Here is a 26,647-nt window from a genome sequence, read left to right on the forward strand (position 1 = left end):
TCAAAAACAAACAAAAAAAAGGTCTGTAGCACTCACCTTGTGATGGTCAGGAGTGGGCATGCAGGTGTTGTCATTGATGGAGAGATAAGTAAGTCTGCTGAGAGATGGGCTTGAACAATGAGATTGAGGAGAAACAGGATCTCCACCCGGACTCCTCGGACTCTTATCACGGCTGGGTGAGCACGGAGACATCTCACTATTGCTGAACAAATAACTTGATATCAGATTATCAAGAACTGGATTAATGATGCATTCCATCTAGCTTTACAAATCAACATTAACTGAACATACAGAGCTATTTGCAATCACCTTATTGGACAACTAGTTAACAATTGGACCCATTTAGGGTTAACTTAACCTTACTTTTAACTAGGCATTATGGTGAATGTTGGAAAACAAGACATTGAGATAAAGGAAACGTGACAATGCTGACAGAAATGAACTGACTAAAATTGGTTAACTGGAGAAATATTCCTCAAATATTCTGAAATATTTTGCAATAAAAAAACATTTAAATTACATCCAAACAAGTGTTTACCCATATCCACTGGGAATGGAGGTCTGGCTTGGACTGGAGTGGGTAAGAGGGGAGGTGGATGGTCTGAAATTGCATTGACTGACCTCTACAACACCAGGGATACCGCTCTCAGGTGAGCCTTTAAGTGAAAGTTTGAGCAATATTCATACAAGACACCAAGAAACAAATACACAACATCCACTATAATGTTTAAGATTGAATAAAAAAAATTAAGAAGCTATATACCAAATTTTTCCTGGGCTGCGGGCAGTGAATCCTGACGCTCAACAGCTGCAGTCTTCTCCTTTGAAACAGACTGAGCAGTTCTGGGGCTTCTGGGTGATCGTGCCTGGTTTATGTTAGGTTTGTCTGTCCTGCCTCCCGTGACCTTGTTTTTGGTCATGTGCGGGGAGGTCTTTAATGATGATGATAGCTCTGAGCTTCCACCACTGCGAAGGCCAGGTGAGGTTTTTGGCACAAAAGCAGGAGCCGACGTGGAGCCATCCGCTTTAAGGGAGCGGCGGTTACCTGTGGTGGAAGTGCTTGATATTTGTGGTCGAGCGGTTCCTATCTTGATTTTGGGTTCAGGGATGGCCTTATTTGAGGAAAGAGATGAACGGTCATTTTTGTTTTTCTCAAAGCCGGCAGGTTTTGGCTTTAAGGATGAGGAAGACAATGACGACTGCCCAGAACCTAGAGAGCGCTTGGGTGGATTTGAAGCGGGAGTTGGTAAACTGCTTCCCTTGGGACGTGGAATTGCACTTCGCTTGACATCCGACCTTGAAGATGGCAACACACCGTGAGCTTCCTCAGCTTTTTTGGATGCATTACCTTCCAGAACCTGACGCTGCTCCTCCCTCATCGAACACTCTTCATTGTGACCGTTTTCCAGAGATGGCGACTGCTGTGGAGTCTGTCTTTGAGAACTGGACAAATTATCAGCCAGGGTGAGGATGTCCAAGCAGGACTGTGAGGTGGAGCCATCACTGTCACTACTGGACACCTCAGCCCTCTTCAGATATTTCTCCATGTCAGGAGTACTCTGATCTCCAAGCGATGTGGACTTCTGCAGGTCCTCCAGTAGCCCATTCTGATTTGAAGTAACAGGTACATGACTCGTAACCGGGAGCAAACTTTTGTTTGTTGAACGGCTTTTTTTGGAAAGTTCCATGATCATGGCTGCAAGCTGGGCTGGATCTGAGCTAATGGATGCATCGGCAATTGCAGATGCAATTGTGCTGATACTGAGCATAAGGTTGCTACTGGAGTTAGGTGAGCCAGAACTTTCAACGTCTTCATATTGTGCAGAGGTCTAAATTAAACCAAAAGATAAACATGACATTACTAGACTTACAAATAATTATCAGAAAATCAACTTTAACTTCAGATATAACTAGTGTTGAATACCAGTGAATGGACCATTCCCTCAGTTGTTTGTGGTTGTACATTATTCTCATGCTGGACTTCAGCTGGCTTGGGTTCAAGAGTCTTGTCCAGATCATCTGTAGTTTGCAAAGTGGGGAGTAATGAAAACTCCTGTCATCAAAATGAATCAGAACTGATTGGTAAACGTGAAAAAAAGTACACACCTGGATTGAGCGTCTCATCAGCATCACTTTGCTGAACCGTTTCGTTGTGGAAAGAGCTTCCTCTAGAGAACGAATCCGAGGTTTGAATTAATGCTATGGGGTCCCTCTTTTCAGGGGAGGTGATGACATAACCGAAAGAAGGCTGAAAGCAGATACAAATGTGAAAATGTAAGGCTAGATAACCAGCTTAGCGAGATTCACAAGGTATGACAAGCAGCAGAATTCGCAAGGGTTTCTGAGAATTAAGTGTGGAAAACAAGGACGGAATCATGGAATCCAAGCATAAAAATGGAACTGTACAACGCAAAATGTCACAGAATTGTGTAAATTTTGGACTCAGAAATTTTAAAACCCATTACTCATTTTCAAATGCTAGTTTTTGATATGGTTTCATTAATCTGCAATTAAAATGAAATTCCCAGATACATTTTCTTTTTGTGTAATGGTGCATCTGTATATTGTCATGCATTGCAAGCAATACATTTAATTTAACCAATAAAAGCAGAAGCCAAAAAACTAAAACCACAAAATTTGAAAATAAATAAAACAAATTTGTGAAAAAAAAAAATTTATTTCATAGGGCCCTTCTACATACATACCATTTTTTTTAACATTGTTACACGATAACACTCACCCTTTTAACCCAGTCGTCTTCACTCCCAAGACAGCCCAGTGCTTCAGAGCGCCGTTCAAAAAACTCCCCCAGGGAAATGCGCAGATAACTTTGGTTAGAAGTCTCAAGGTCGGAAGAAACCTGCGAGGCCCTCATGAGAATGTGGTTACTACTGGGAACTTTCCAAGAGGTGTTTCCAAGCACTTCACTTGGGTTAACAGCCTGAATCTGCTCTTCCTACCAGAACACAAACAGATTTTTTGTTAATTCTCGTATCAGATATTGGGCCTTTTCAAGACACATGTTGGTTTACCGTACTCTACATAGATTCAGCAGAACGTGAACATCACAATTCATACCTGCATAAACTGGTGTTCTTTATCAAACTCCTCTTGATCCTCAATGATCTTTTCCATGGCTTGACCTAATAAATGACAACATATGCAGTGAACAGCAATGACTACATACTTAATAGATAAGAGTATCACTGCATTTTACTTACTGCCATCAAGGAAATCTTCAGACTGGAACTGCATAGCAACTTCATCAGGCATATTGGCCTCCATTTCCTTCTCAAATGAAGAGTAATAGGCCAAATCAGTGACCCACTTTCCTTCTTCATTTTGGTAGACCACACTATGAGTAGCATTTGCTGCTAAGGAAAGATTTATCATTAGTTTGTGACTCATAACTATGTTTTGTTTTGCTCGAAAAACAATTTTGCATGCAAGAAATTTTGAAGATAAATGCAAGAGAAAGGCTGTTGCAGTAACCTTGCTGTAACTTAAGCTCCACAATACCTGGTTGGTGATTCCAGATATCATGACGTTCCTCATTTTCATTAAAGCTCTTAGATAGGTACTTAGGATCCAGAGACTCTTTACTGCTGGAGCTCTGCTGATCACTCGGAACTGGAGAATCCCCACAGGGGCCACCACGTTGTCCCAGGGCACCAAGATCCAGAGTTTGCCCCAAGTTATTCCCTTGCTCAGTTTTATTATGAGATTCATGAAGTACCTGGGAAAGGTGAAAACTGCTCTGGGTGCCCTGAAGAAAAGGGCTGACTGAGGAAGAAATGTCCTGAGGGTTGTGACCTGCACCTGCCCTCAAGTACATGGAGTCCAAGTGAACTTCTGCTGGGTTATCCATTGCATCCTGTCAAGAATATTTGTTTGAGAAATCCAAACAGACTGTATTTGTATTTATTTTGAATTTGGGACTAAACTGCATGATAAAATACTCACAAGAGCCTCCTGTCTATCCAGACTCATGTTCCAGTCGACAGGACACCGGACTGAAGGTCCAGATGCCACAGCAGTTTGGCCAGCTTCACCTGTGCCAACCGGACCAACTCGGTCACCCATCTGAGAAGATTCAAAAGTGGGTAAAATTACTTTGTAAAATGACTAGCTGATGCTAAACAGTAAGCACACAGTTGATGGTACCCACTGACTCCATAGTAGGGAAAAGTAAACCCTATGGAAGTCAAGTACAGGGGTCCCACACCTTAGTTAACTTTAAATTCAAGTACCTTTCGATCACTTTCCAGGTGCAATACCCTCGAATTCAAGGAATAGATTTGGGGACACATTTCAAGTGAGAGCAAAGTTACATCGTGTTACCTTTAAAGATACATTGTTACAGTTCCCTTTCGAGGGAACTCGCGCTGCGCAATACGGTGACACTTTGGGGACACCAGGGGTTAGTGCGTCTGAATGTGTATATCAAATCCAACCAATGGTGAGGCTTAACGACAAAGACAGGGTGATGTGGGAGCCAGGAAGTATATCGCAATCTGAAATATTGCCACAAACAGCGTTACAGGGACACAGGAAGTATGGCAAGGGGGACGCAGCGTCTCATTCCCTTCTCAGGGAACAACAGTTACATACGTAACCCAAGACGTTTTCATGTGTCAAACACAACTATGCAAAAAAGCATTTTGGTATGAATCAACATTCGCATACAGAAGATATAAGCATTTAAAGCAAACACTTTAGCACGTGTGCTTAAAAAGTCTAGAATTTTTATGATATTCTACACAGGGAATATATGTAATATATTTTTTCCCAGAAAACTTCTTGCATAAAATAGATTCAAGCACTTTCAATGACCTGTACAGGGCTCGCAAAATCGCTAGCCCGACGTCCCGGGGCTATTGTTCTTTGCAGTCGGGCTTAGGGATGGGCATTCGATTAAGTTTTCTTTGTCGATCGTCGGGAGAATTAACGATCGACTATCGATTAATCATTAATATTTTTATAATAAAATTTGTTATTTAACTTTTATACTTAAAAAATGCAATGAATACAAATATACAGCGTGTTTTTCCTCGATGAGACCTTTATTACAAGATCAACTTGTGGCGGACAGTTAAACTATGTTTCAAACATAAATGTGCGTGCATGTGCGGTGCTCTAAAGCAGCGGAACCTGCAGCTGCGAGCCAGCGTTCTTAAACAGAGACCTCATTAGTTCCAAAATAAAACAAAAAAACAGATTAATGTTTAACATTAAATTAAACAAAAAACATAATACTTAGATCTGTAAGGTTTTGTCAAAATGTAACTCAAAATGATTCAAGCCAGAAGAAAGTGCAAGATATTAGCCTTCCTAACATTAGGCTATAACAAATTAGGCATTAAAGCCTCGTGAAAAATAACTAACTTTAGTAACTCGCATAAAACTTCTGCACCAGTCTACTGATTTTTTTTTTGAGAAATAAAGGCATGTTTTGGGGTCAGACGCGACCGCAACCCATGGTGACCGTCAGTCCAGCCGCCGCCGAAAACAGCTGCTCCGAAGAGACTGACCGGGATGCACAGGACAGGTACCTCAGCGCTAACTTGGCTTATTCCGCATACAGAGTATGTGTGAAACAGCGTGCGTTTTGTGAGCCCCTTTCACCATTGTTTAATTATAACATAGTCTTTTAGTTTTTATTTGTTGTAAAACAACAGTAGACACAAATTTACTATGGTCTCCAACTCCACAATATAGCCTACCATAACCATGTTATTTGTAGTAAAATTGCGGAAATACAAATCGTTTTTTATCTGCAAAAAGAAAAAAACAATTTCACAATGATAAAATCATGGCTTATTTTCCTAAGGTAGTAATTACAAAATTATATATATGTTTGAAAGACGGAGATGCGCACCTGTCAATCTATTACATAACAGAGCGAGGCCAGATACAAACGTGCTCATAAACGGGAGTAATATGGAATAATGTGTGCATCTTTGAATAACTGTAAGTATACATTTCTTTTAAATATATTTTGTCATATAAAGTTTTGAGACATGGCCTAATAATGCTTTTTTCACTGTTATTGCTCATTTAGACTTATTGTGCGGGTAACAGCGTTTTTGACGCATTTACCTCAGAGATTATTTTAGCAATATTGCTTTTTTCCGGTAATAATAATACAATTTATATTTCAATCGTGTTTTATTGTCTGTTTATTCATTTCATTATGCTGTTAGCAGGGTTCTTGCAGGTTTCAGCAAGTTAAATTTAAGACCTTTTTAAGACCTTTTAAGACCATTATGAGTAAAATTTAAGACCAACACGACACATTACTAGAAGCATTCAAATTATCTCAGAAATTCTTAAAACGTTCTATTTTTATTGATTCAGTTATAGAATAATATAAAATGAACGCAGTTTTAAAACAGATAATCAAAATACATGGAAATACATTATGTTTAACTATATTAGACCGCGATTGTTGGCGCCGACAAATTTTACCCATAGCCCTTTAGGAAGAGACTTCTGACAATGGAAGCCCAAAAATGGCTAGTGAGCCATTGAAATACATTGAGTTAGAGGCAAAGAGCTGTGATTTTTCTTAATTAATAGTCAAGAAATGCATTGATTTACAATATTTATACATCACACTAATATGTGTAAGTAGTATTTTTATAAAATTCTATCAACAATGTTTTTTGACAAATAAAATTCACTAATATTAGATCAGTTAGTAAGGTCAGCTGCTGGTTTGTGCCTAGTTTTACACTGCCTCATACAACTTTAAAGCTTTAAAATGCATCACACTCTGTAGTACGTAAGCTTATAGGGGAGGTTTCCCAGACATGGATAAGAGCTTTCCAAACTTGAAAACAATTTGCACTGACATATCTTAAAATACATCAAAATGCACACAAGTAATGGTTTTAGTAAGGCATGTTTATTAAAACTAGTTATATGTCATAATTAAACTAAGGCCTTGTCCTGGTTTAAGCTAATCCCTGCCCGGGAAACCATCCCATAATGTTTAATGTACAACTGACTGTGTGCTGTGTATATATCTTGTGCCTGTTTATAAATATACAAAGAACAAAAGATCACTTTCAATTATTATTAATCCCTAAAAGCATTAATATATGCATTTTATTAATACAAGTTTTTAATAAATTAATGTATTGCATTTAATTGAATACAGAATCACAGAGCCAAAATAACACTCCACCCATACGTTTTATGCATAAATATGCACTATATACTGCCATCAGGTTTAATAGCCTCTCTAATTACACAATAACGGATGAATCTGCATTAAGAAAATGAAATTTTCTTCTTTTTCAGGTTTCTTTCTTTTTTCAGGTTTAATAGCCTCTCTAATTACACAATAACGGATGAATCTGCATTAAGAAAATGAAATTTACCATTAAAAGGCTGTTTGATATGTGCTGCTAACGTTATCCACTAAGACCGTTTCTCAATCCGAAGGCTGTAGCCTCCGAAGGGTCGCATTTCTTATTTCAGAAATGGTCTTATTTCAGAATATTAACTTTGAAATTAACTTTAAAATATTGATTATTATTCTTAGTTAATCGTTAATTGTTGTAATATGCTTATGACTTGCGAATGTAATGCTCAGTTAACTTAAATAAACCAGGCGATGCCGTATGCAGCAGCCTGCCTATGCGAAAGCGCTCTGATCTACCGCTGTTCATTTAACCGTAACTCCTGAAGCATTTGCGCAATCAAAAAGTTTGAATTGTTCCTAAAAGAAAACAATTGCACTTTTTTGAAATATATGGTTTATTACGGTACTTTCTTGCTTTCCGTCTGTCAATAGCTGATGTTTGTGCAGAGCTGAAGGGAAAGCGTGTTAGGTTCAAGTGCATCGCAGCAAAGAGCAATATTAAGGTCTAAAATATAAAAGTGTGTAACACTAAAGTTGACACGCTGTTGGTGGCTCGTGACTCGACGGCCCGACTGTTTAAGTTGATTTTCAATAAAGCAGCATTGATTTTTGTTCGCTTCGGTGTCCTCTATGTTTCAGAACCTGGCAAATGCTCAGGTAAGCCACGGGCTTATAAATTACCCCGAAAAAGATTTTTGCCTATACAGAACTAAGTTTAAGGATTGTTTCTCGCCAAACCCACAGTAAACAGTCAGATCACAACACCTGAAATATAGCTTATGGCACGATTTGCGTGGATTATGACAAAGGGCGGAACGTTTCTTTTTAGAGACCCACCATCATACACTTTCTGCCTCCGCCACTGATTAAGTTAGTTCTTCAGCGTTTTAAATTACTATTTTATTTTCTGCGGACAACGCTTTTTGGGAATGAAAAGAGGTAAGAAATTTAAGACTTGGGTAAATTAAATTTAAGACCTGGGATAAAAATCTGGGTGTTTTTAAGACTTTTTAAGGCCTTAAATTTAACATTCTGAATTTTAGACTTTTTAAGACTTTTTAAGACCCCGCGGGAACCCTGTGTTAGTTAATGTGAGGATATTTATTTGCCATATGAAACGTGCCGTTAAATGAATACTGTTATATAATATTCAAATTATATGCGGAATAATGTGTGCATCTTTGAATAACTGTAGGAATACAGTTGCTTATTTTTGTCATAAAGTGTTGAGAAATAATAATATTGTGAGGATTTATTTCCATATGAGACGCTTTTGTCGTTGAATACTCTCGTTTATTATTTGGAAATCATATACATACATAGTAGGAAATATATAATGTGGAAGGGTAGACTTGCAAAGTTACTCTGCTTATTTTTATTTATGATATATGTGGAGTCAGTGGAGATAAATAAAGCATTGCAAAACTGCTGATTTGATCCATTCAGATCCTGACCAACAGGCTAGAGATTTTAAACATCCTTAATCCACACTTACTAGTCTGTCAAATAATATCTAAAATATATTGTTTTGTGAAAAAAAATGATGCTTTATTCTATTGTTTATGCGGAAAAGTGTTCACAGAAAGTGTCAATCACATGAACGTTTTATATGCAGAATAAGCGGTCAGCAGCGCACTGCAACGGGTGCTTGACGGATTCGCCGCACACATACGCAAACGCACTGCATACAGAGTATTTGTGAAAGAAGTTAGATAAGTAGTTAGATAAAAAAATGCATTCGATTAATTGATAACAAATTAACGTTATCGACGAAATTCTTAACAATCAATTATCGATCGTCGATTAATTATGCCCATCCCTAGTCGGGCTATCAAAATGCAAAATATATTTAAATGCTAATGCATTCTCTCACAGATTTGGATGGGTAATAATGGTGTATGAAATTCAGGCATTGGGTATTTAAATTGCGTTTGAGCGCGAGCTCGAGTTTTACTTTCACGATCTCGCGAAGCCGCAGTACAGGAAGCAATCCGTACTGATTTGTCATAGATTTGTTGGGCAAATCCTCCAACATCGTCCTGTCAGTCATTACTATCCTCACGTAAGAAAATTAAATCTCTAAATCTCTCGCAGCAAGCTTTAAAGTGATATAGATTGTACGGGCAGTGAAGAGAGTGACTCTGTGCAGAATCGCTCTTAAAGCGACAGTAGCCCCTGTTTTTCTGATCGAAAAAAAAAAAGATCCAATCTGTAACTGGATGATCCAAACTGTGAGTTGTGTGACCCACTGAACCACTTTTAAATGGTGAGTATATCTGGTGTGGGGATGAGCAGGAACAGTTGGTTTACATGTAAATCCAGTTTTTTGTTTGTTAAAAAACAACAGCATCAAAACAACAACAAGAATAGCAGATTAAACATTGTGGTTAGAGGCCCTATTGGCTTTATATTGGCAAAATTTGGCCCGTGGTAAAACTAATTGAGGAACCATGTGCTATGCCCACAAAGTCAAGTGACATTTTCTTATCTGTGACTTCAGTTAATATTTCAGATTCAGAATCTGAAGTTTATAGACATCTCACTTCGGTTAGAAGAAAATACTTGTACTGCTGATTGTAATTCTATGTGTTATTTGTGTTTTGATAGATATGTTGTCTCAATATTCTAATTAACAAGTAATGTATTTTTTATTCGTGCTACTTGCATCCATTTCGGGCTACAAAAAACTGAAGAGTGCCTGCCCGAAGGGCTACCAGGGATTTTGAAATTTTGCGAGCCCTGCTGTATCTATGCATGTATATTTTCACAAACTTCCCAGTGCCTTGAATTTTTTCCCCCAGATGATTCACAAACTTTCAAGGATTTCAAGGAAATTTTCACTTTTGGGTGAACTAACCCTTTAAGTTAAATATTTAAAATATAGTTAAAAAGTCTTTAAAAAACTATAAGCAGCTTGTAGTAGGGCTGCTCGATTATGGGAAAAATCATAATCCCGATTGTTTTGATAAAAATCTTAATCTCGATTATTTAACACGATTACTTAAATGACTGTAAAAACATGCATTTATACATGGGCTTGACATTAACTTTTTTGCTCACCAGCCAAAGTAGCTAGTTGTTTTCCAAAGTTACTAGCCACACAGCATTTTCACAGCCCACAATTTTGTTGCTGGTAAAATACATTTTATATGATTAAACTTGACTTTGGCATCCTAAAATTACTTTAATTTGAGCAAATTTACTTGGTTTAGCTAAATTAGATGCAGATTGAATTTCAAATGCAGTCTGACCACCCAAATTAGGACAACATTAGCTGGTATATACCAGGTATATCAGTATAGATCATATCATATATTTAGGTGCATAAAAACAGTCTAGTAAGGCATAAATAGATTTACATTGAATGAATATATTAAAAGTGGAGCAGGGGTGTAGAAGATTAACTGAAAAGATATACACAAAACCCCTCGACAGCCACTTTAAATATTTATTAACAACAGCAGTCAAGAAATGTACATGAATTTTACTTTCAACTTGTTTATGCAGATTGTATTTTATATGCTTGATCATGTTTTCTGTTAAAAGTGATTTAAGACTTTTAATGACAACTGTCGAGAGGGCATTATTGTTGCCCAAAGCAGCTTACATTAAAATGATGCGCGAACCTCTCAGCTGGCGGTTTCATTTGATTTCGTGTGCATTCAGGAATGCACTGAATTTCTCTCCGCTCTTGCCCTGAGAATGTGCACGCAATATATATCTCTCCAATCACTTCCATGCAATTGTTATATCTTTCCCGAAGTGTGTATGCGCTCAGACTGCGTCCTCTTGTGCATTCGCAAATCCATCACCTCTCGCGCGCTCTCTGGGAGGTGGCGCTTTGGTCCGCAACGCTCCGCTGAACGCGCGCGCGTCTCATCAAACGGTCGCAGCCGAAATATACCCGCATTTGGCGGGTGTTAATGTCAAGCCCTACATACATTCAATGCATTGTTTAGTGTTGCTGCAGAAGGCTACACGTGTCAAAGCAGTAGTGTTTGTGCCAGCAGAACGCGATTCACATTTTAAACACGATCGCTTGAAATGCATATAACTTTACAAACATAAATAGGATTATTACCTAGTGACCTGACTTTAAACAGATGACTGAGCGCGCAGCTCTCTGCACGGAGAGCGGCGCCACGATCCAGCTGATATTTTAAACGTGAGGGATAGTTTGCCTCCGCTCGCTTGAAAAGCATAAAACTGAGCAAATACGTGAGGATTTCTACTTTGTGTGCGAGGCGCAGCTGCTTATGACGCGTCGGATTAAAGGCGGAGTCCATGATGTTTGAAAGCCAATGTTGATATTTGAAATCACCTAAACAAACACGCCCCTACCCCAATAGAATCTGGACCTTCTGTTGATAGACCCGCCCCACACATACGCAACCCGGCATTTGATTTGATTTGATTGGCTATAAGTGTGTTTTGGTAGTCGGCCCGTCTAATTTTCCAAAGCGTTTTTCAAACATCGTGGACTCCGCCTTTAATGACTCAAAACGAAATAACAGAAATGCGGCACACTAATCGATCTCCCTCGATTATCTTGTTTTTGCAATCGAAATGTGCAAAAATCGAAATTGAAATCGAAAAACGATTAATTGCACAGCCCTAGCTTGTAGTTTAAAAAAAATAGTAGTAAAAAACACAGTGCTGCATGGTCAGTAAAGGCTACTAACCTCAAACTAATTTCAAACTTCCAACCTAATCCATAACGTACCTGGCTCGGCACGATCATGCCGGATCTGCCTAGCAAAGACTGAAGCTGATCATTGGCTCTGTCCTCTCCACTTCCTCCCACAATGCCCAAGCCACGTAATACATCATAGGTACTCTGGACGTTTGTAGGAGGCAAAGGAATGGTTGATACACCTCCATCATTCCCATCCTCCTCACTCCCACTGCTCCCATCACCTCCTCCTCCATCACCTGATACCACAGAAACAGTAATCCTCAGCAAAATAAGCAGGAGAAGTGGCTATGGTACACTAGTCAAAATGGCCCTTTTCTTTACCATCAATTGGCGAGTTGATGACTTGTCCCTCTGCAGACCGACGGTGCTCAATGCTTGTCCTGGTGTTGGTGTATGTGCTTCCAGTTTGTGACTCATCAGAGCTCCCTCCTTCCAACCCAGGACGAAAATGAGGACGGTGGCTCTCTCCAACCTGATCACAAACCGAGTTGAATTACTGCATAACACTTGCTTTCTAAACAGTTGTTTCCACTTGTAAATGCTTAGCAGTATAAACACAATTTATTGGCTGGCGTAGAATCCACAAAGGAATAATTGGAGCTGGTAAAAAAAGTAAAATTTTGCCACAGATGTAGCATTGTATAATGCCACAGAGTTATAAGTATATAAAGCATCATGAGCCGAAAGCTGATCAGAACAAACCGGTTGTCTGGAGGTGCTGGGTAGGAGAAACCTGGCTCTTCCTCGGTTCTGTGAAGCCTCCAGTTCATCCTCTGTATCTTCATCACTTGCAGGACATGAATCCATACCCGTGGCTGCCAGTCGCACATCAGGCATGCGAAAGTCCCTCTATAGTGCAAAACCACAGAGGAAAAAAATGGTTAAAAAAATCAGAATGAAAGGGCTTGAAGACTAGATCTAGAGAGCATGCCAACTAAGCCATATAGATTTAGCTTTAACCTCCCAGTTAATCTTTAACAATATTGGTTAGAGTGTCATTGTGTGCTCAGAGCGAATCTGAATTTTGGTAGTTAACTTGAAAATGTGTTCACTGCTCATTTCTGTTTTGTTATGCGACTTCCACATTTCAAAGTAAATCAGGACTTTAACTATGACATTCAATAAAGGGGAGTGGTTTAAATGCCAGAGGGCTTGGCAATATCAACCATTTAAGAGACCAATTTAAAATAAATCACTTAAAAAACTTCACTGCTGTGATATGTTTGTAATAAGAATTACAACTTTGTGGATGTTGGCCAAAATTGTAAGCAACATCAAGTCCGTACCTGGTCATAATCATCATGAAAACTGAATCTGTTGTTCTCTGCCTCACAGAATTTGGGTTGAGAGGAACTGGAAGGCAACTCCTACAAAAGGAACAGATCATGTGTTACAAAACAAAACAAAAAGTAGGAAGTTCTGGTAAATAAAGCAAGAGGAACTCACAACAGGGATTTCTTGCCCTTCTACTCGACCCCTCTGCATTGCAGGGGGCATAAGTTTGTTGAAATACAACTCCAGTTCCTCATCATGAAGCTGGTTCACATCAATGTCATCATCTAGAGAATTTAATCATCACAAAGACGCCAGGCAAGAGTATTAAGTCTAATTTTGTTTAACTTATTTTAGGATGCAAAACTTTAAAATGACTATAATCTACCTGTGACGTCACTATTCATGCTGTCCAGGGACATAAGCTTCTCATTTGCCAGGAAGCTGGCGATGCTACACCTTTCACTGCCTGTTTCTTCACTTGCAGAATCTTCCTCTTCCTCAATCATAACTGGAAGCACTGTGGCCTAAGAAGAGCAGCACAGAGGCTAAGTGATAATGACAAAAGCTTGAAACAAGATAAAACACAAATCATAACACAAAAACAAGCACCTGAGCTGCTGTTGTATCTTTGTCTCCAACATGGGAAAATGACAGCAGTCCAGTTGAAAGGTCTAATGAAGTAAAATCAATTAATTAATTTAAATAAGTGTATGACACACAAGTTGGAACTTAACAAATATAGGCCAATTACACACCAGTGGTGGTTCGAAAAGGAACAGAACCCGATGCAGGACCTCGACCCAATCCTTTGGGAGAGGTTTTAGAAGCAGGACCGGATTCTGTCTCATCCAAATTGACATTAACTAGCAAGTCTGAGAATCTATTAGCAGCAATGAAGTCATCAACATCATCTCTGAAAAAGAAAAAAAACAGCTTTGGTTTACACAATGAAGCCAAGAACAGTATTTGTATCACACAGTTCCTGAAGAAGGTACACTACAGGCTGATCAATATTGATTTTTTAATAGCTGATGCCAGTATTTTTAAAGCAAGGGGGCTGAAGGACAGAAATACAGATAACACTATTTGACAGCAAAGGAGACAAACACTGCACGATATTTACTCGGGCTGTACATTGGCAAGAATCTCAAAATACAGTACAGATACATGGATTGCAATGCGATGTTATGCTACATTGCAATACTGAAAGTATTGGCTGCCACGTCAAAGGACATCTCAATCCAAGGAATGCTTCGGCGGCAGCCCTGTTTTTCATACCCTTCATTCGGCCACTTTTGAGGGACGCATTAATTGTATCCTTCGTGCCTTTAAATCACCCACAATCAAGGGATGCACCGAAAGGAAATTTTGGCCGAAGCGGAATAAAATGAAAAACTCAGCCGAAGGCTGAACAACTTTATTTTCCTAATTATTTTGCCAATTCTCTCACCATTGCACAAGTTTAATTTTCAGAAAGTCCTTTTTACACCATTTATTTCTTATTATTTAACAAAAAAATTTTTATTCCAGCAGTCATTATAGGGCCTTACACCGGTTAACTTCTCTGATCAGACAGCTAGTCAGTGTGCATGTCGCAGATGTCCTAATCCCTCAGACTGTAAACAAAGCTTTTTTGTTATTTTTGGACCAAAATGTATTTCGATGCTTCAACAAATTCTAACTGACCCACTGATGTCACATGGACTACTTTGATGATGTTTTTATTACCTTTCTGGACATGGACAGTATACCGTACATACATTTTGAATGGAGGGTCAGAAAGCCCTCGGACTAAATCGAAAACATCTTAAACTGTGTTCTGAAGATAAACGGAGGTCTTACAGGTTTGGTAAACATGAGGGTGAGTCATTAATTACATGATTTTCATTTTTGGATGAGCTAACCCTTTAATACAAGCGTGTTTGTCATTGTAAGACTTTCCTGGATTTAGGATTTTATTACATACTGCTGATGCTCTTCATCATTCTATGTCACGTGATGAAAAGCTAAAGTCTCTCGTTCTCTGTGCTTGTGCAGTAAGCAGACAAATAGTCAGGATCGCTGCCGTGTCTTTCTCAAATGTTGCATAGTGTTCAGGATGTTATGATTTTAAATGATAAATGAAACTTGTAGTGTTGTATGTTTTTGTGTCTTTCTCTGACACTTTAAAAGGCTTTTACCAACATGTTTGCTGCATTTGCCCATCTCTCACTCTGCACTGGTCACTTTTGATCGCATCAAAGACCTCATCGTTCTATAAAATTTATTCTGCCTTTTCCCTTGTTCGGCCGATCACTGAAAATGAGAATTTTTTGCTATTTTTAGGAGAATAATTTCAGTTGCCGAACATTCGGTGCACCCCTACCACAATTCTTTGCACAAAAAAAAACATTGCGAGAATTAAATTAGCACTTTCATCTACTAATTTCATTCCAAATAGCCAAACATAGGTAGGAGACGAGTGGGTACAGAGCTCACCCAATTTTAGTATGAAATGCAAGAACAAAAATGTTTTAGGACCAAAAAAATGTATGTTTTCCTTAATTTTTTTGCAAATCAAATTTTGTATAGAACTTGGAGACGGCAAACAGTTGAAAAATGATTCTTATTCACAATATTGAGTTAATGGAAAGTTGCAATAGCTTTATATGGTGATGCACTGAATTATCTTCAACTTCTCACTTTAAAGTTTTCTGACAAGACCATGGGGGCGGGAACCATCAGGGCTCGACATTAAGGCTTGTCTGCTTGTCCGGGGCAAGTGGATTTTTTGCAGGTGTAAGAGAAAATTAGTTGTCCGACTGGACAAGTTAAATTTCAAACCAAATAAAATGGCATGTTACTTAACCTTATGTGCCATTAACGACAGAACGCGCAGCGGCAAACACAGAGCAGAATATTGAACAGAGAGTGCAACACACACACACACACACACACACACACACACACACACACACTTCAGGCTCCGTCATGAGTAAATGACAGGCACTTCAACCGCGTTTTCATCACTGTGTGTCAAAAAAGCAGATTTAAGTCCATATTTTTTCTCTTCTCAAGTTCGGTAAAAACACATAATGGGCTTAAAATCTTGTTTAAGAAACTTTTTTTTATAATGGAAAACTCTCTTCCAGCGTGCCTATGTGTGTGTGCCCCACGCGACAGCCGATTTGAATCTGACATAGTTCGTCACTGTATATTCAAAACTCCCACACAAACATTACAGCGTAAATGCTGGGATTAACTCTTTCCCCGCCATTGACGAGTTATCTCGTCAATCTGCAATACCGCTATTATCCACCAGGTGGCGCTCTTCCGCAACTTATAAAAAACTGATGTATTGCCCTGGGGCAAACAGCTGTATGTCCGTCTATGTTTTAAAGATCGCTCTGCATCTGATCTCCATCAAAAGTCCTTCACAAAAATGGAATTATTTCAGCTGTTTGCTCAAAATTTGGTGTTTTTGATGAAACCTACACATATTTGAGAGGTAATAAAAACAGAACACATGGAGGTAGGATGAAACGGATTTTTTGTTTAAAAGCAGAGGGTCTGTTCTTTTATTTCATATATTGTATGTTTATATATTTGAAAAGAAGCATTTTCTGGAAGGCATTAAACTTTTGTGAAAATCATGAAAAATGCTGGTGGGGAAAGAGTTAAGATTGATTTTATATATAACAGATAAACTAGATACATTTACCCTAATAAGTTTTTTAAAACATGGCAATGTTTTAATGTTTTGCTTTAGTGTTTTAATGTCAGAAAATCATTGAAATGTCGGCAGCAGATATAGCATCCTTCTTCAGAAAGAGTAGCAAGAAGCAGCCAAATGAATCTTAAAATACATTTCAGTGGCATACAAAATTCACATGATTTTCTGGTCTCTTCAGCAATGGGAGATATAAATCCTGGTTTCAAAGTAAATTTCAAAAGTTTTATTTGATTAAGTAGTTAAAAAAAACATGAGGTTGAATTATGACTATAAATTGTATGTTAATCTCAATTAAAATTAAGGTATTGTGGCAATTGTATGTTATACATCATTGTGATTAACACACCCATAACACTTAAGGTATTTTAAGGTTGGATGATAGAGATTTTATGTGCCACCCCAGAGTAGCTGCTGACCCCTGCCTGGCCACCCCTATGAAAATCCCTTGCTCCACCACTGATTAGCAAAACAGACAAAAAATTATATTATAAATCTTTACCCGGACAAGTGACTTTTGTGCATAGACAAGTGAAACATAAATTTACTTGTCCAAAGGACAAGTTCTTCAAAAAGTTAATGTCAAGCCCTGACCGTTATGACGTTGCCATGGACACTTTAGACAGTTTCATTTTAGCATTTAAAGTTGTGGAGGACTCTAACCTTGAACTCTAAAAAGGACTGTACTAGGAAGGCTTTTTAGGGTGCATCCTCACGTTTGAGAAACACCCCATATGCAAACCTTACAAAAAATTGTGGCACGTCCCTATGCAAGTATTTCTTGTCAGTGTTCAAGTTCAGAGCTGAGAAGAATGCCATCTAGTGGTCGGGATGTAAAAACTCCAAACGAAAGCCATTAATCTTATTGCATTTTTGAGAACCGATACAGTATTGCCAAACAAAATATCACAATACTTGTATGTATCGATATTTTCTTACACCCCTAATATTTACTCAGTACATTGTAATGCAACTATGTGGACCTCTTGATGGTAAAATTAAACAACTTTATTACACTTACAAATCTTCTTTCAGGCTAAGAGCAAATCTTTCTCGCCCACCATCTGAGCCCTGGGAATGCATGAGTGAAATCTGTCCATCCTCCAAATATGATGCTTGCACATCAGTTACTCTGAAAGAGAGGAAGAACACCAGAGGTTGCATACATGCAGTTAATATGGCAAGGTTAAAACAATTACTTTGTTTAGTCCTTAGCTCTGTGTTGTTTTGTGCACTCTTCACTCTTAACAGATACTTTTAAGCAAAAAAAATATAAAGCATTTAACTTGATAATTATACCCATACAAGCCAGATTAGTAATGCAGGGCTCCAGACCAACTTTTTTTTACTAGGAGCACAGTAGCCCCCAACTGAAAATTTTAGGGGTGCAACCAGAAAATTTAGGGGCACACACCGTAAATCAACATGCTAACCAAATATTCACATTTCTACTTATTTCCACTGTATTACTAATAAATATTTGATGATAGATGCAGAAAGTACAACGTGCTGTTTCAAATTCAGTGTCACATCACAAAAAAAGGTCAAATTTACTGGTCGCACATGTTGCGACTGGATGTAAAATTCAGTGACACACTCTCAAATTTTGGTGGCAGTCTGGAGCCCTGTAATGTAATGCAATCTATACTACACATAAATAAAAAGCACAGTAACGATCGAAAATGGTCAAAAAAATAATATTCTTAAAAAAATACCCTTCTCATTTTAACTCCCAGGCCACCACTTAACACAAACAGGTCACTGAGAAAGTTAACTTTCACTGTCTTACAACCCATGGTTTATGAAGAGATTACACTCAGGGGTCTCCCCACCTGTTGTCTGCTGGAGGTTTAATTTTAGCCACAGTAGAGGCAGCCATGGGCATCCCAAACGTAGAGCCCAGTGTCACGTTGCCGAGTGTGGCACGGCCGCTGCTGCCCAGCGAGGCGTTGGATAGGAAGCTGGGAAACGGCTCATCCTCAATGTTCTGGAAGTTCTCCATCTCTGCGTGACTCACTGACACAGGACTTCACCACATGATCTACAAAAGAGGGAATATTTCAGGCATTATGATATAAATAGCTATTAATAATGATCACACTCTAGCGTTGTACTGTAGATGATAAACTGCTATACATTTTATAAATGCCCAAGTCATCAACACACAAGTCTTTAGCTTACTATTTATGCTAGACAGCCATGTTAAACTAAACTGAAGGGTATGCTTGGAATAATATATACTTTAGGCAGATGCAGCTGGCATCTGTTGACTTGGCAGCAAGTTCTTGCTTAATGTAACGTTAGATTTCATTATTGGAAAATGCCATATTACATTTTAAGACATCAAACTTGTTTTTAGCATCGTTGTGAAGTTAACTGCCTCTTTCTACAAACACCAACAAGTCTGCTTATATGATGTTTTCTGATACCAGACTACAGAAGTTTACTAAAAAATAACACTTAAACTGTACAATATTCACTGTTTGCTTCTAACAACACACTAACAGTAACTTACATATTACAGGCGACAATAATAATGTGCAAAGAAAAATAACGTTAACGTTAGCTGAACCAAGGCCAGGATTTCACACACTTCCAAGCACGTTTCTCAAACATCACAATAAAGACAAATTGACACGCATAACATTGAGTTTTAAACAAAAGATTCGTTATGCTTTCTTAACGTGTAGTTCCGTTTACTTAACAGTTAGCAGTGACACTTTGAGAAACTCTTTGAGAAGATTTGCAACAGCTGAGAGGAATCTGCTTCGACGAGAACTTACCGTGAAAAGAAACTCGACATTTATGCCTTACATAAAAGTTCATCCGACTGCTAAACACAAATACAGCACTGATAATCCATAAAATTCCCGAACAAAGCTGCTATTATAGCGACCTCCCCGTTTTACAAGAACAGTTTGTCGAAGTGAACTGAAGCCATTACGGGAGAATCCCGCCTCTAGGTTTCTCTTAGCATGGGCGGGGCTTAAACATGATGCCAGGATTTGATTGGCTGAAGCGATCTGATTGAATTCACAGAGTGGATCAGTATTATGTCAATCACGCGTTTGGTGTTTTGAATGAAGAGGCTGTTTGTTTGAAGGTTCGTTTTATTGCATTAACGAACTGTAATTACTATTGCTTCATGTGTACAGTAGACTTTAATAGCTATACAATTAAACACAAATTATGTTAAAAATATAGCTTGAATGGTATTTAATAAAAGCGTCTGCGAAACGCATAAATGTAATAATAATGTAAAAATTTATACAGAAGACACAACATGACGAGGATCCATGTACTTGGTTGTAAGTACAGTTCTTATAATAAAACAATTAGTAGCATTAGGATTTTGTAAAATATGTAGCATCATATATATAAACTCTTAAGCAGATAAGTTAGCAGCTGAGAGAGCAGCTGTGATACCCAGCTGCTTACTGTAAACTTCAACTTCACTGTACTTTACTAGACCACATATGAAATAGACACCGTTTCTGAGTGGAAGCTAGTTTAAAAAAAAATAAATCATACACTAAAGTAACCTGTTAGAAAGAGAAAATAGATATTGATCAATGGTCAGAATAAATCAAGCATGTTAGGTCCTTTGTAATGAATAAAAGTCAAGTATTTAGTCTATTTGGTAAATCATAAAGCCAACGCTACACTAAGGCAATACACATTTTCCTTTATACAGGTCTTTAAACAGAGCAGTGAAAGCACTATAACATTAAAGGGGACATATCATGAAAATCTGACTGGTCCCTAGTGCATACACAAAAATACCACATGCTTGCTTATGCCTAAAAGTGGCAATTAAAACATGCTTTAATAAATTATCTGTGGGTATTATAAGCTAAAACTTCACACATACACTCTGTGGACACAGAGGACTAATTTTACATCTTGAAAAAAAAAACTCATAATATGACCCCTTTAAAACATACAGTAAAAGCGCAAACTAGTTTTATGTATCATTAACAGTCATTGTACATCAAGTCTCATTAAACCAGATTTGTCATTTTGTCAATTTTTGCTGGATTGATTATGACCAAGTCGTGAAAAGAGAGGATTTGTAAATACTTGGCATACAGGGTGGAGCTTAAACCCAATTTTTCTATCCATCATTCATGCACACATAATTATACCAAAATTATTTTAATTGACTTCCACATTATCATAAGAAAAGGCTACAACCACCACTTTAATTTTTTGAAGAAACAGAACATTGAAGTTTGCTTCTAAAATGAATAAATGCAAAATTCTAAACTAAACTTTAAACAAAACTTTGGTCCAGCTCAGTTAAAAATGTTTTACAGAATAAAGGCTTTGAAACGTAAACGTATGAAAAAAACAAGATAAAAAAACTATGCATTGGTATCCACAAACAGGAAATAAAATGCATACTGAAAAAAATTGAGCACTTAAATCCATATATTGAATCATTAGTATATTTTGAAACCATTTTATTTCAATTTTATAATAGAAAATGAAATCACACAATGACAAAAGTCAACAAAATGGCAATCTCACTATATAACGGTTCGTCGTCTATATACCAGTGTTACAGTAAGTGCCCGTCACTCTACATGTCCAGCAAGCACGATCAATTGGTCCCAGGAATCAGTTCAATTTTCCATGGTGCAGTACATGAGCACCAAATATCTTCATGTTGGTCCTGAAATACAAGATCTATCTTCCAGTGGTCCCATTGAAAGCATTCTGTAAAGAAGCAGAGCCCATGACCGTGCTAAGAGCAGCAGGCTGATTAGACGTCCCAAACACAGGACTACCATCTCCCTTTAGAACACCCGTGCACTTCCAATTGTCCATGTAGTTTGCTAGTGAAAGAAAAAAAAAGGAAATTACATACATGTGTAATAAATTGGAAAATTCCCTTAATTAACTGATTTTTAATCTTTCACCTTTCCAGAGTCTCACACAGCCATCATCACCAGAGGAAGCCAGGAGTGTACTAGTAATGTTCCAACTCACACGCCACACCTGAGAGTTATGACTGTCAAACTGGGCCAGCACCTGCACTTCAAATTTGGTGAGCGATGCAGAGGTTTCTGCCTTTCTGTTGGTCAAAGCGGGACACAGATGCTTTAAAAAACACACACGGGGTGATAGACAGTCTACTCTCAATGGTAAAGATTTAAAGATGGTGATTTGGTCAAAAGGAAGAATCTAAAGCATTGCATTACTTATGAACTTTTATGTCTAGGCATGCAACAATTTAAACTATAAAGAAGGTAAAAACGGTTATGTCTGTGCAGTGACACACATGCCAGAAATTTGCCATCATTTTACTTACCGAAGGGGAACCAATTTGAAGATGCGCACATCTTTTGTGGCAACAGCAAGCACATGAAAAGACCGCCCCAGATTTGGGGCAAATGCAACATCATGTACTGCATCTGTAACTGTCACCAGCGTCTCAGCTTTGCCATATTTTCTACAAACAGAAACAATTATACACAATTTTATACAAATTAATAACAAAAAGATGCTTAATCGTATAGGGTCAGTTGAACGGAAAACAAACCTTGTCATTTCATTATATTCATATATCTGAACTTTGCCACCATACGTCACATTGCTTTCATCACTACCTACAGCAATCATAGGTGCGTGAGCCCGAGAACTGTTAAGACAATAAAAAGCAATTTAATATTTTGTTACTTTGCGCATGGCTCCGCATCCGAAAATGACAGACCTGACTGCGTTCAAATATTGAAATTATCATTATTGATCACATATTGTAAATTATAAAAAGGTGTGAATCTTCAATGCAAAATATGTGACTAAACCAATGATCATGGTGTACAAACTAATGTATGCTTACATAAAGTGGGAATTCACATTCAAGCAAGAAATCTGTATACTCTCACCTGGAAGGATTCCAGGAGATGCAAGAGCAAGGGAATTTGGAGGAGATCTCATGCTGCAGGGACCACTGGCTTAGATTCATGACGTCAGGTGCCTCATAGATTCGCACCACCCCATCCGCAGAACATGTAGTCAACATTAAACCCATGTGCTTCGGTGCAAACTTCACATCAGTCACAGAGGTACGACTGTCCACAAGTGTGGTCCTTTTAATCTGAGGTGACAGCAAGGTTGACCGGGTTCTTAAAGGCATAGTTAACCCAAAAACTAAAATTGGCATCATTTTCTGACACATGTGGACTACACAAACATGGCAATCTGTATACATTTCTTTATTCCAATAAACACCAAGGAAGACATTTTGAGGAACGTCTGCAACCAAACCGATCATGAGCCCCATTCACTTCCACAGTAGGATAAAAGAATACTATGGAAGTAAAAGGGACTCAAGAACCTATTTGGTTACAAAAGTACCTCAAAATATCTTCCTTTGTGGTCAAAACAAAGACATTTATACAAAATTGTAACAACATGAGAGTAATACATTAAAATTTTTATTTTTGGGTGAACTATCCCTTTAAACTGAGACACTGACCGTTTAGTTAAGTGGCATCTCAGAACTTACAAATTAAGGACACATACATTATCTCAAATATTTTCAACAACATCTTAATTTCAATTCAGAAAATGTGTGCAGTTTTAAGCAGTGTTACGCCCCTGTTCATAGGGTCACTTGTAAATGGCGCACAGGTTATCCTCAGTTTCCGGTTTTGCTGCCATAGAAACCATAGGTGTGTCTGTCAAACCTTTCAGTCTGCACCGTGGTAATTGAAGCATCTAGCACATCACTCTGTTGAAGGTGAACACTACAACTGCCATCGTTTCACACTTTTTCACAGCATCATCAAGCTATGCTGTTGTTGTTGACCAACCTCTAACAGCTAAAATTATATATTGTGCCTTTATAATTCAGCTGTATAGTACTGTACAGTTTTATTATGCAATCAGAAGTAATCTCCTTTTATTTTACTAGACAACTTGTGAGAATCAACCGATTTAAGGGAAATATTTAAAGTTGAGGTTAGACTCTTACCCAGTGGCTTTGTCCTCGATGTTTGTCATTGGACTCGCCAACAATTTCCTCCCATACTATTGCAGTACGATCAAAGGAGCAAGATGCCAACACCTGTCCAAACTCTGGATGAGCCCATGTCACTCTCCAAACCGAGCCACTGTGTGTCTACAAAACAAGTTTTTTACATTTCAGCCCAAAACCTTATACACCCCTATATCTACCAATACGTAGTAAATGCAATAGTACACATAACCATGCCAGATGCAACCCATATAAATGTGATACACTTTGCTTAAACTTTAAGTATAAGAAGATTTAAGGCAAAACCTACTTTCCAGCTAGCTGTGCAGTTCCACTCTCCATCATCACCCTTGTCCCATACCTTAGAAGCGAATAAAGAAACAAAATCCACAAAAAAAAAAACACGTATGAAACGAAGTAGGAAGTAAACTTTTGACAACTTGCAAAGCTTTTAACACGATGTAAAACGTTTTCCATTGTATGCTCCGCAACCATCCTTAGGAAAAGTTTACCATGTTGTTTAGTAAAAGTACCCATGTTTTGGGCGTATTGTTCACCATTTGTATTGCCATAGCTTTCCTAAAAATAACGTTAAATTACAGTTACTGTAGGGAGATCACGTTAAATTTCTGGTTAATATGATATTACTACTAAACTACGATTGCTGTGCTATGGCTAGTGAATGCCTTACTTTAAAAACTCTTGCAGATGACGCAAATTTGAGATCGTTTACCTTAATGCTTTGGTCGCTGGAACACGTAGCCATTCTCCGTCCGTGAAAATCGTAGGAAACATCGTGGATCAGATCTTTGTGATCTGCTGCGATGCTGCGCGCGACAAACATCATCCAAGTGATTTAAGAAATCCTTTCCTGTAATGTCACGCGGGAAGTCAGCACGCACTCGTACACTGTACCACCCCAGGTTTCAAACGAAAGGTTACAAGCGCCCCAATCACGTTGGATTTGCAAAGCACGTGGCCCAAAGATTCATAGTCGGAGTGTTCGAGTTCATGCGGCGCTGCGCAAACCGATCAACGTATGAGAACAAAGTACCGCGAGAGCAGACTGCACTCAAATAATTCTCGCGACATGATCATGTCATGCGCAAATCTAGCTGCATAGTAACAATATCCGCTTACGTTCTTTATTTTTCTACTTTATTTCATTGTGTGTCAATGCAGTGCTATTTGTGTTTTCTATTTCTTTGCTCTTGCAATAAATAAAATCCGCTTACAAGCACGTTTATAAGCAAAGCACATGCGCAGAAGGCCAGTTATGCGTTGATTTAGTGCCCTCTGTCGGATGCAAGCAATCATAATTACACAAAAATGAGAACGCAAAGTTTGACATTTGCAATAATTTATTACAATAAAACTCCAAGATTGAAAGACAAAGTTTAATTAGGATTTATAAAACTTACGGACCTTAATGCCATGACTAGTGTGTATATTAAACTTTAGATTTACTTCTTAAATGGGGCTAAACGTACTCGTGTCAACACATTCACTTGTACAAAATCCACTAGGTAGAATAAAAATCATCCAAAACACAAGTGATTTAACAGTGATAAATGAACAAACAATAAGTGGATTACACCAACACAGCATTAGTTAATCAATGTAGTTATATAAATACGACAGTTTGGAGATGAGAAATTATATCAAGATAAACCAATCATCTGAGCTAGTATAAGGATGATAAGAGTATTAAGGGATAATTGAAGTGCTGGGCCTGCGTTGCAGAAGTCTTCACCACAGCAGCTTTTTTTCATGGTGTATAAGGTTTTATTGAAAAACTCCACATCTGTAGTCTTGTTGCACTCCTTCGCCGCAAGACAACCCATTTCCTTTACATCCACGACACTGGCTATAAAAGCAAGAGAAAAACCGTAATAAGGAAAACGATATTGAGGACAATGTTTGTCAAGACACATCTGAGAAACTAAACTCACCTGCTTTACCAATCCCTACATAACACAACTCATGACTGCTGCAGTTTGTCTTCGTAGTAAAACACAGATTCCAGAATCCAAGATCACACCTGAAACACCCAAGCGCGTGCCCTGCAGACAAAAAGTTCAATTATAAAAGTATGTTAAGTTACAGTTAGCAACGTGCGCATATGCAAATGTAAAAAAAAACAAAGAGTAACGTCACGTGTAATAAAGGACAGCACAAAACAGTTCAAAATGCATATATAAATACAAAATAAATCCGAACTATAAAAAACGTAATGTAAAGGAAATTACTACATCACCTGAACAAAACAAGGACATCAATATCACACAGACACAGGCAATCAAAAAATATCCTTTCATGTTTAAATGAGTAAATATTATACAACTAAGTGTTTGTAGCAGCTATATAAATAACAGGTACCACCAAACAGCATTATACATGGTAATGTGTGAGAGGGATAAAGACTTTATCTTATTAGTGATTTATGAGGGACAGCTGAAGCTCGTGGACATGAAACGACATGCACGTGCCACGTTCACAAAACAATAAGCTTGTTCGACTTCATGCGGCGCCGTAAGAACCTTCAGCCGGATGACGTCAAAGTACCGCGAGAGCGATTTAAAGGAGATTCCTCCGTATAAGTTCGCAAATCGC

At 38.2% G+C, this 26,647-nt stretch overlaps 2 protein-coding genes across 6 annotated transcripts in view; both read right to left on the minus strand.

Annotated features, from left to right (window-relative positions):
• Positions 1-20,022, minus strand: part of cep192 (centrosomal protein 192) — a 39,271-nt gene extending 19,249 nt beyond the window's left edge. For 3 of the 5 annotated variants that reach the window (XM_073871909.1, XM_073871910.1, XM_073871906.1), the window contains exons 1-21: positions 19,833-20,022; positions 18,882-19,090; positions 18,071-18,181; positions 14,096-14,253; positions 13,950-14,011; positions 13,726-13,864; positions 13,512-13,624; positions 13,352-13,432; positions 12,768-12,914; positions 12,387-12,537; positions 12,093-12,301; positions 3,964-4,083; positions 3,520-3,874; positions 3,222-3,374; positions 3,079-3,143; positions 2,741-2,956; positions 2,107-2,248; positions 1,925-2,019; positions 764-1,829; positions 539-656; positions 37-214 (exon numbers count right to left, since the gene is read on the minus strand). In XM_073871909.1, coding sequence (XP_073728010.1) covers positions 37-214; positions 539-656; positions 764-1,829; positions 1,925-2,019; positions 2,107-2,248; positions 2,741-2,956; positions 3,079-3,143; positions 3,222-3,374; positions 3,520-3,874; positions 3,964-4,083; positions 12,093-12,301; positions 12,387-12,537; positions 12,768-12,914; positions 13,352-13,432; positions 13,512-13,624; positions 13,726-13,864; positions 13,950-14,011; positions 14,096-14,253; positions 18,071-18,181; positions 18,882-19,051 — 3,849 coding nt within the window. In that variant the 5' untranslated portion in view covers positions 19,052-19,090; positions 19,833-20,022. The remainder of the gene's footprint in view (positions 1-36; positions 215-538; positions 657-763; positions 1,830-1,924; positions 2,020-2,106; positions 2,249-2,740; positions 2,957-3,078; positions 3,144-3,221; positions 3,375-3,519; positions 3,875-3,963; positions 4,084-12,092; positions 12,302-12,386; positions 12,538-12,767; positions 12,915-13,351; positions 13,433-13,511; positions 13,625-13,725; positions 13,865-13,949; positions 14,012-14,095; positions 14,254-18,070; positions 18,182-18,881; positions 19,091-19,832) is intronic. The other 2 variants (XM_073871907.1, XM_073871908.1) reach the window with 2 other exon arrangements.
• A 1,473-nt stretch (positions 20,023-21,495) lies between these two features.
• Positions 21,496-25,034, minus strand: LOC129447750 (nucleoporin SEH1). Its single transcript, XM_055209569.2, has 8 exons — positions 24,768-25,034; positions 24,345-24,395; positions 24,032-24,178; positions 22,941-23,152; positions 22,595-22,693; positions 22,364-22,504; positions 21,972-22,126; positions 21,496-21,887 (listed from the first exon to the last, which is right to left on the minus strand). The coding sequence occupies exons 1-8, from the start codon at positions 24,879-24,881 to the stop codon at positions 21,739-21,741; spliced, it is 1,068 nt and encodes a 355-aa protein (XP_055065544.1). The 5' UTR covers positions 24,882-25,034; the 3' UTR covers positions 21,496-21,738.
• Positions 25,035-26,647: the final 1,613 nt, after the last annotated feature.

Source organism: Misgurnus anguillicaudatus, chromosome 10, assembly GCF_027580225.2.
Source record: "Misgurnus anguillicaudatus chromosome 10, ASM2758022v2, whole genome shotgun sequence".
NCBI lineage: Eukaryota > Metazoa > Chordata > Actinopteri > Cypriniformes > Cobitidae > Misgurnus > Misgurnus anguillicaudatus.

Bases quoted from the DNA above. Each gene is read 5' to 3' on its own strand.
- LOC129447750 (XM_055209569.2), bottom strand. From the start codon at position 24,881: ATGATGTTTGTCGCGCGCAGCATCGCAGCAGATCACAAAGATCTGATC. The intron at 24,179-24,344 runs GTAGGTTTTGCC...CTTGTTTTGTAG, and splicing joins ACTGCACAGCTAGCTGGAAA to ACACACAGTGGCTCGGTTTG. The intron at 22,505-22,594 runs GTTTGTTTTCCG...TTCTGTTTGTAG, and splicing joins GAATATAATGAAATGACAAG to AAAATATGGCAAAGCTGAGA.